Here is a 10,091-nt window from a genome sequence, read left to right as displayed (position 1 = left end):
AAAAGAGCACTGATAACTGGGCACCATTGTTACCCATTCTGGTTCCCTGTAGGCAGTTGTTCTCAGCTATCACCGGGACTTACCTGGCCTTTTTTTTTCTTTTCCACCTGTGGGAAGAATTTCAATTTAGTCAATGAGTGAATAAAACCAAAGTGATGAAAGATTGACTGCCAGGTTCTGAGCACCACCACAATCTGAACTGCTGAAGCCCATAGCCGGTACTTGTTGTACAACAACAAAATAAGCTAAAAATATATTTATTTATTTAAAATAGCATCCCATCAAACAGCTCTAATGTAAATGCAGATCATTTGACTTTATTTGATTCCTTCCCAATATCATGAATGCTACCAATAATACCGGTGATAATGGTATAATTTTCATTAATGCTCCCTGTTCATTAGGAGTAACCCAGGTCGAAGCACGTAAAGAGTCACCCACCACAGATCAGAGATGATGGATCCACTTTTGTTTCCTGCAGTGGCAAGTAACACTACCACCCACTCAGCCTCAGCTCAGGCAATGAAATAGCAAACTCAAAGTCATCATAACACACATTAGTTATCACAGTTAAACATTGTCAACACTTCCAGAGCGAATCATCCCCAAATGATTTCAGTACACAAGGAAAAGGAAGTTTCCTACACAAGGAAAGAAAAATAACTCAACGTAAGCCAAAAATTATCTCTTTTAATACAAAATTCCATTCTCATAGAACAAATTTATTTCCACTGAATAAATAGATTTCTTCACCATTTGCGGGTGAGGTTACTACCTATAGTTATGTTGAAATTCTCTTGCCTTTCTGCAGTTTAATTAAAATATAAACATTATTTGCAACTGGCTTTACTATATTTGGATACAAGTATGAACACTTGGGGGTTTGGTGACATTGCCAAATGTATACAGCACCACTCTCACTAGGGGTTGTACTTTAACCAAACTGATACAGCTCTACGCACTACTTGCATGTAGTCTTATCAATGTGATTATTACGATTATCATAAGAAGGATCTGGCCTTTGCACTCTGATGTTTGTTACTTTTAACACGTGCATGCTCTTCTGCTAGCCATAAAAAAAAAAAAAAAAAAAAAAAAGGCAAATGAACAAATCCCAACAGATTACAGCTGAAGGCAGTAGTAACAAAATGCTATCAACTCAACAGAGGAATCTGGGAAATTCAAATGCATGATATTTTTACTAATACTATGGAGCAGATGCCAGAATTACAGCTATTGGGAGCTGCCTGTCCATCTCCAGACACAAACAGCTACCACCAGGGCTGGGACCCGACTTCTGTCCCACCCAGCTGCCTCTCCAAGACGACCTGACAAAAAAAGCCTGCAACAAGTGGACCCGCTGAAGCTATAAATAGCGACACTCGGGGTGAAAACAAGTATTCATGGGTTTAGCTCCATGAAAATGATTGTGCTGGGTGAAACCAGGTTGTTCCCCTGGAGGAAGGAGGGACAGCTGGGTCCGGGGGGGACACCACGCTCTGTACCCCAGCAGTCAGGGGTCCTCAGTCCCCTGACAATATCCAGGAGAAATGCCCTGGGGGAATACCTTTTTAACGCACTAGGGAGCAAAAAACTAACGCAGTTCACCTGGATAAATTACCGTGACCGCCATTCCGTTAAGACAAATGATTATTTGTAGATATATTGGATATTTCCGTATAAAACTCAGTAGGTCCTTAGGGTAGCGCCTCGGTGGCACAGGCGCCCGGCTACGGGCTCTCCTCTTCGCGACCCCGGTGTGAGGCACCCCGGGGGGTACATTCAGCGGGCCGGGAGCGGGAGCGGGACCGGAGCGGGAGCGGAGCCGCCCGGGTCCCCCCGCGCTCCCGCCCCGCCGCGGCCGCCAGCGCTGGGGCAGCGGCGCCACCTGGCGGCCGCACGGAGCAGCTCGCCGCCGCCTGCCCCGGCCCGGGGCCCGAGGTACCACAACGGGGACAAGATACCAACCGGGACCTTCCCGGGGATGGGAAATCCGATCGTCTTTGGTCTCGGCCCGGTCTCAGCGGGGAGCACACGGCAGGAGCGGCGCCGCCCCGGCTGCGGGGAGGGGGGCCGGCTTGACCCGAGCCGTTGGGATCCTTTTCCAGACGGCTTCACCTTTTCCCAAAATCTGAACTGCGCTTCAATTCCAACACCCCCCCCCCCTCCCCCCCGCCCCTCGCCCCACCTCGGACCGCTCGCTTCGCATTTACTGCGAGTGCGAGGAGGAGGAACACCCGCAGCAGTGCCTTCCTCTGCTACCGGGGCAGGACAGCCAGGAACGCCACGCCAGGACGGTCTCAATTTTGCTGCCGACTGTTAAATCCGGGGGAACGGCCGTCAGTACCGCGCAGCGGGGAACACGCATTGTAAATCGGATTTTTACAAGTCTCGGGTGGTATCTTGGCAAGAGAAGCTGTACAGGGGTTTTCTCTGTTAACATCACAGTGCACCGAACTGTTGTTATTAGTAAAATAGCTTTCAAGGTTAAGGTGGAGGAAGAAAACCTCAGTAGGGGGAAGCTGAAGTTTCAGGTTCAAGCTTTGTATTCCGATATATATATATATATGGGGGTGTATATATATATATATATGCATTTTTTTCAAAACGTTTTATTAGGAAAGCTATACCAGACGCATCACTGTACAATGATTAAACATTACCTTTACAATTTATATTCACTTGAAATTACAGAATAAATATATGCACATTGTTGTACCTTTGTGTCTGTGTGTGTGTGTGTATGTGTGTATGAGAGAAAACATTAAAAGTGCTTCCTACAAAGCTGTTAGTGATAGGTGCCCAGTAGCTTTTTTTTTTTTTTCTTTTTCTTTTTTTTTTTTTTTTTTTTTCCTGTATACTTGCATGTTGCTTTTATTAGGAAAGTGAGGATGTCCTCCAAAAAACCATGGCGTCATGACGAGCATCCCCTAGGTGTGTGCGCCACGTGCTTACAACCTCGGGGCTGCTCGGCTCCGGCTGGCTTCCCCCAGCCCACGGGATCCCCCCCCCGCGGCCACCGGCACCCCGCGGCCACCGGGCGCTGCGCGGCGGGGCCGGGCTGGCGGCGAGGGTGGCGGTGAGGGTGAGGGCGAGGGTGAGTGTGCGTGCGAGGGAGGGAGAGAGACAAAAGTGAGACATTCGAGCAAGAACCTCCCCTCCCTTCCCTCTTGCAGTTTCCAGGCATGCAGCAAACTGCGCTCGTTTGCTTCTTTGCATTTTTTTTAAATAAATGTACAGAATCTGTGCCATGATGGGCAAGAAGAAAGCAAGCCACAAAATGCCATCTTCCCTCCCCCTCCCCTCCAAGGGAAAATATAAAGAAAGTTTACTGCAACGGAAAAGAAAAGCGAAAAAAACCAAACAAACAACCGAAACACCAGAAACAAACAATAAAACGAAGAATAAAACCAACAGTAAAGGAAAAGTAAAAAAAAAACAAACCAAAACCAAAAAAACAACGAAGAAAAAAAGAGAGACACACATAGAATTTACTTAATCAGGATCAATACAAAGATCCCCGATAATAATAATAATAATAATTATATACCTTAGACATGGCACAGTCAAAGTCTCAGTTTCAGTATAAAAAATAATGATTGATTAACATCTGCTGGCAAAAGTCTGCGAAGGCACTTCATCGATTAATGATCTGAGAACGGCCCTTCCCCGCGGCGCGCACATCTGGCGGGGAGAGCACACAGCTGTATCCTCTACTCGCATGCGGCGGTGCCGGGGCGGGCGGCGGGGCGGCGGTCAGAACCGGTACGTGGTCTTCTCCAGGACTTCGAGGTAATCCGGCTTGGTTTGGAGTTTGGCCCTTAACTCGAGGTATTCGCTTGTGGGGGTTTGGTGGTCTGAGAAGCCCTTGCCGGCCGCGAAGAGGAGGGTTTCTTTGAGCCTGGCGTCCTGCTGGAGGTCCGGGTATTGCATGCCAGGGGGGTGGACGTGCAGTTCCTTCAGCTTGGGCACGGTGCCGTACAGGCAGTCCACGAACCCCACGGCGCAGGGCGGCGGGCGGTCGCGGTCCCGCGGGCCGCCCCCCGCCGCCGCCAGCCCGCCGCCGCCCGCCGCCAGCCCGCCGCCCGCGGGGTGCTGGGGGTGCACGGCCACGATGGTGTTGAGCTGCGAGCTGGACACGGCCAGGCTCCACTCCTGCTCCTTCTCCAGCAAGGTGCGGTAGTTGGTGCCCGGCTCCTGCCCGCCGGCGGCGGCGGCGGCGTGGGCGAAGCGCTCGCCGCCGCCCCGCAGCAGCTCGGCCGCCTCCCCGCCGCCGCCCGCCACCTCCTCCTCCTCCTCCCGCGGCTTGTAAATGGGGTTGTTGCACATCTGGGTCACCGGGTGCGGGATGTAGTCGTAGACGTGGCCCGCCGGGGGCGCCTTCTCCGGGGAGCGCTCCCCTCCGCCGCCGCCGCCGCCGCCGCCGCCGCCGCCGCCGCCGCCGCCGCCGCCGCCCTCCTCGAAGAGCCGCGGGCAGCGCAGCGGCACCCCGCCCAGGTCGGCCGCCTCCGCCCGCGGGCCGCGGAACGGCAGCTTCCGCCGGCGGCGGCGCAGCACGAAGGCGAAGAGCCCGGCGGCCACCAGCACGGCGGAGAAGAAGAGGACGAGCAGGCTGAGGATGAGGACGGAGAGCGGCACGGCGGCGGCGGGCGGCGGCAGCTCGTAGGCGGCGGCGCCGGTGGCGGCGGGCGGCGGCGGGGCGGCGGGGGGCGAGGCGGCGGCGGCGGCGGGGCGCAGGGCGGCGGGGCAGAGCGCCGCCAGCTCCAGGGAGCGCAGGTCGCGGCGCGCCAGGGGCTCGGGGCTGGCGCACAGCACCTCGCCCACCACGCTGACGGAGCTGAGCGCCTCCAGCCACTGCTTGAGCGGCACCAGCTCGCAGGTGCAGTCCCAGGGGTTGAGCTTCAGGTCGATCTGGACGATGGCGTGGAGGTGCTCCAGCACCCCGGCCACCGGCAGCGCCAAGAAGTGGTTGTTGCGCAGGTTGAGGCGGGCCAGGGAGGTGCCGGCGAAGGCGTCGGTGGGCAGGGTGCGGAGCAGGTTGTCGTTGAGGAAGAGGAGCTTCAGGTTGGGCATGAGGCTGAAGGCTGCCGGCTGGATTTCCCTGATCAGGTTGTACTCGAAGTACAGATAATGCAAACTCTGCAGGCCCCGGAACATGCCCGGGGTGAGCCGCTCGATGTCGTTGCCGTTCAGGTAGAGGCTCTTGAGATTCGGCAGGTTGATAAAAGCCCCGTCCTGCACGTAGGAGATGCGGTTGTTCCCCAGGTGCAAGAGATCCAAGGAGGAAAAATTCCAGAAATCGGAGCGGTAGATTTTCTGGATCAAATTCCCGCTCAGGTACAGCTTCTTGGCGTTCAAGGGCCTGGGCAGGAGCTCGGAGATGTTGTGGAACCCGCGCTCCTTGCAGTTGACCGTCAGGCCCAGGTCATTGATGTGCAAACTGCAAGAGCAGCCGGTCGGGCAGATGATGGGGATGGGGGGCCGGGTCTGGTAGGCAGCCACCGGCGGCTGGTTGGGCCCGGGGTACAGGCCGCGGGACGTCGGGGGGGGGGCGAGGCGCCCGGGGCTGCTTGGTGGGCTTGGGCTGCTTGTTGGACGTTTTGTACTCAACAGAGGAAGCGGTGAAATGGAAGGAGGACAGCATGGAGGAAGGCTTCGTAGGCCACGCGTTCTCCTTGCTGGACGACAGCTGGGGGATGCCCAGGCTGGCTTCCACCTCCGAGTCGGACAGCATGGGGCAGAGCTTACTTCTCTTGATCTCCCGCAGGTCCTTCCCATGGAAGTGGAAGGGGGTCTCGCAGGTGATGTCCCCCACCAGGGCGGTGTAGGGGATGCGCTCCAGCCAGCTCTTCAGCTGCACGATCTCACACGTACAGTTCCACGGGTTCTCCTCCAGCTGGATCTCCATCAGGCTCCGGCCAATATGGTCCAACATCCCACGGTACGAAAGGACTTTTAGCCGGTTCCCGCGCAAGTCCAAGTGGGTTAAGGACACAGACTTAAATAAATTGGTGGGAAGCATGGGGATAAGATTGTCATTTAGGATAAGGACCCTCAATTTGCTTAGGTTTCGAAATGCCCCGCTTTCAATCCGTTTGATGACATTGTAATCTGCCTGCAGATATTCCAGACTTTCCAAACCCAGGAAAGTGTCGTTTCTGAAAATGTCCAATTTGTTTTCGTGCAAATACAACCTCTTCAGGACTCGGAGCCCGTTAAAAGCCCCCGTCTGAATGTCCTGCAGTGCATTGTTCCCAAGGTTAATAGACACAGCATTGTTCAAGTGAAGAAAACTGTTGGTGTACAATTTCCTCATGGAATTCCTCTGCAGATAAAGTTTAAAAGGTCTCGACCACGACTCTGTTATCTGACTAATATTTATAAATCCTTTGTTGTCACAATGTATATGGAAAAGGCTCTCTTTCACTTCACAGTAACATGGATCAAAGCAGGGCTCATCGAGTTCCTCCGAGTCCTCTATCAAGGGAATTGGTGTAGTCCATGCTAGAGCAATTGTGCTTAGAAGAATTATCCACAACATCCTTCCTTTATGAAGCGTCTCTGCCGTGGAAGGTTTCATCATTTGTTGCTGTTTACCAAACTGCAATGGGAAGAAAAATGCACATTTCAGTATTTCCGTCCTGCCCCGCTCTTGTCACTAAGCCCCTACCTGCTAGACTTCTGTTAGGCTCCTGGAAAGTTCAGCAATTGTTGGGCAGACGTTCACAGCCAACTCTAGGGGTGTCGGATGGGTGAGCCTTGCCCTGATTTATACTTAAGAGATGTTAGAAGGTTTAATCACGCGATATCAGCCTCCCCTGTCCCCCCCCGCCCCCCCCCCCCCCCCTTTGGTAAATGCCACCTATAAAGAGGACAGCACATGCAGACCCACACAGCAACATGAGCACACAGGCTGAACGTGTTGCGTCTTTACATGTTTTCCACTGTCGGACCGGTGTTTAGAAGTACAGGTATTTCATACTTGTTCGCAATTTGAGCTTTGTAGCCATCGTAGCCCGCATTAACTACGGGGAGGGGGGGAAATAACCAGTGGGCAGATTTCTCTGGTGTCGCACTACATCTTTCATACATGCAAACTCCCAAAGTTATTGAATCCCAGTCCTTGAATCCCTCTCCCTCCCAGCTCGATATATTCCATACGCAAGTTCACAGGAATGTGCAAGGTTTGCTGATGTCCCTGGCAAAACGGTTCCCTTCACAAATCCCCACAATATCTTTAAAACAGTAAATAGTTAACAACCCCGATTTAAAAGAAAAGCTTCCCGTTTCAAATGCACCGATGAATTAATGCAACTGGTATATTATCAGATAAATACATACCACATATTAGTCATTTTAGCTGATTAAAGCATTTAGAGATGATTAATCTTTCTAAAGCACATGCCCATGCGATCAGCAGATCTAAAGGGAAGTGACAGCTGAAGAGGCACCTAGGATTGAAACACTCAGCCTGCCTTGGATTAGGGTATTTTGTGCCCCCAGGACCAAGCAGGAGACCCGGTTAAAAAGCTGAAAGTGGAAGAAAAAAAATACCTTGACACTTACCAGCCGACAAATTATCTATCCTACTATATACGTTTCCGAATGAGGACACCATTCTTCTCCAATCGGATGAAAATAATACTGTACTAATGAGATGCAGCTCCTTCAACATATGGTTTCACCCTTCCTTTCACCAGATATTTTAAATGTACGGGCACAGAGAAATGCTAAGGATGGTAATAATAACGGCGGTGATGCAGCCTTCCTTGAATCACTGAAATGCCCATTAGAATTATTCAGAGCGATCGTTGCTTTTAGTCTTAATCTTTCAATAGAAAAGGTCCTTTTTGCCTTCCTCGTGTAAGAACTAGAAAATTTTGCCCTCCATCCGCAAACTTGAGAGCAGAAAGATGCATTTAGGGGAGAGAAATGCCAGAGGAACAGAAATCCTTAGGATCAACTTGCAAATGAAACCCTCCCCTGTGGGAAAGAGGAGATGGTTGAAAGCATGAAAAGAGAAATACCCTCTGCAATTAAAACCAGCATCTAATTGGGAAGAAGGGAGAGAGATGAGAGCTACATTGCAGTATCAGTCTCTCTGTCTCCTTTGCAAAATATTAGCCACTTAAGTTCTTTCTCTTCTGCAAAGGCTGTAATAAAAAAATAAAAAAATAAATAAAGAGGATTATTATATCTTCTTTTTGGAAGAGGGGGTGTCTTTGACCCTAGGCGGAAACAAAAGGATCCAGAAAGGTTGTACTTACCGGTTTGCAGGAGAGATTTTAGCACATCTTTACAAAAAAAAGAGGCTAAGGGGAAAAAAAAAAGCTCGAGTTTAAAGATTGCTGGTTTCTCTCTGCCTCTCCCTCTCTGTGTCTCTCTCTCTCCCTCTCTCTCTACTCCTGCTGAAGCTGAGGCAAAAGGAAAAAAAAAAAAAAAAAAAAAAAAAAAAAAGAAGCAAGCCTGAGACGTGCTGGGAATGCAATGAGCCCCTCAATGATCTTCTTTAGGATGCAGAGCTGCTGTTTGGCACACTCAATGGAGGAGGGAGGAGAGGGGCTGCTGCAGGCTCCAGCGCCGCCGCCGCCGCCTTCCCGGGCCCCGGCAGCGGAGCGGCAGGGCTGGGGCGCGGCGGAGCTCGGGCTGCGCTGCCCGGGCCGTGCGGGTGCGGGTGTTGGGTGTGTGCGTGAGTGTGCGTGTGCGGGTGTGCGGGTGTGTGTGTCTGTGTGTGTGCTGTTGTTGCCCTGGATCAGGCTTTTCCACGTCATGAAAATGAGCTTCAAGAAGGGGAACAAATGAAGGGGGCGCGCTTGGCACCAGGTCGGGGGCGCGCATTTGGGAAGCCCTGACTATACATTTCCCCCTCCCCCCCCCCCTTCCCTGCCTTTTTTTTTTAAGAGGAAAGGAGGGGGCTGGTTGGCGGAGGGGAAGTGGGAAAAGAGCAGATGGGGGAGGAAAAAAAAAACCCCAAGAAGAATCAGAGAGGAAAAAAACCGCCGGGATGGGTCACAATTTTCACCCCCCTCCCTGTCTCTAAAAAAAAAAAAAAAAAAAAAAAAAAAAAAAAAAGGAAAGAAAAAAAAAAAAAAAGAAGCCCAACTAGGAGGAAATCAAAGATGCTCTGACCGCAAGCACCAGCCCAGCTGCCGGGGGGGCTGCTGCGGCGAGCAGCTCGGAGGGTCCCGGCGAGGGGCAGCGGGGGTCCCGGCCCGGCGCCCCCCCGCGCAGCCCGGCGCCTCCTCCGCCCGTCCCCCCCCCGGCTCTGTCCCCTCCTGTCCCGGTGCCGTGCCGCGCCTCCAGCCTCGTCGCCTCGCCAGCAGCCAGCAGCCTCCCGCCCGCCACGCCGGCAAAGCCAAAACCCTCGGGGGAGACACCCGGCACCTCTCGCATCCTTCCACCCGGCGCGGCCGCCTCCGCGGAGTTTGCGCGCAGGCGGAGGGCCGCGCCCGCGGAGAGCAGCGCCGGCGGCCCCTATCTGCCCGCCTCGAGCGCCGCAGGCAGGTAACGGGGCAGCGCGGGGGGCGGTTGGCCCCGTTGGGGCGGGGGGGGGGATCCGCGGAGGGGAGCGCAGCGGGAGGCTTGCGCGGCTTCGCCCGTGGCTGAAAGTTGGCGGGCGAGATACGGCGGGGAGGTGGGAGCCCGGGGTGTAGGGTGTAGCGGGGTGTGTGTGCGCTGCGGGGTCTCCCCCCCCGGGTCGCCCCCCCGCCGGGGGGCAGGGCTGCGGGCAGGGCAGGGAGGTGCCCCCCGCGACGCCTTTTGCATCCCCGCCGTGCGCACCCGTGCGCGCACCCCCCACCCCCCCCCGCACGCACAGCCGTGCGCACCCATCCCCGCGCACACATTTGCGCGTATCTTTACGCACAGCGGGGCTGAGACGCTGCGCACCCTGCGGGAGCCGCGTAACTCCCGCGGTACCCCCCCGCCCGGCCCCGCTCCGCGCACGCGGGGGCGGCCTGGGGGGAAGGGGGGGGGGGGGGGCTGAGCTGGAACCGCGGGTCGGGAGCGAAAAGTTGCCGGGCAAAGCTGCAGGGGCGGCCGGGCGGGTGAGCCCGGGGGCCCCGCGGCCTCCAGCCGCTCCGACGGCCCTT

General features: G+C 54.4%; 1 protein-coding gene across 1 annotated transcript; it reads right to left on the bottom strand.

Annotated features, from left to right (window-relative positions):
• Nucleotides 1-2,528: 2,528 nt before the first annotated feature.
• On the bottom strand, nt 2,529-8,926 carry SLITRK3 (SLIT and NTRK like family member 3). Its single transcript, XM_055817497.1, is given in 2 exon segments — nt 2,529-5,550; nt 5,552-8,926. Coding segments are annotated over 2 exon segments (2,826 nt in total). The 5' UTR covers nt 6,584-8,926; the 3' UTR covers nt 2,529-3,756.
• Between the last annotated feature and the right edge of the window lie 1,165 nt (nt 8,927-10,091).

Source organism: Falco peregrinus, chromosome 12 (assembly GCF_023634155.1).
Source record: "Falco peregrinus isolate bFalPer1 chromosome 12, bFalPer1.pri, whole genome shotgun sequence".
Lineage (NCBI taxonomy): Eukaryota > Metazoa > Chordata > Aves > Falconiformes > Falconidae > Falco > Falco peregrinus.
The sequence above is the reverse complement of the archived record's forward strand: the minus strand, read 5'-3'. Positions and strand labels throughout refer to the sequence as shown.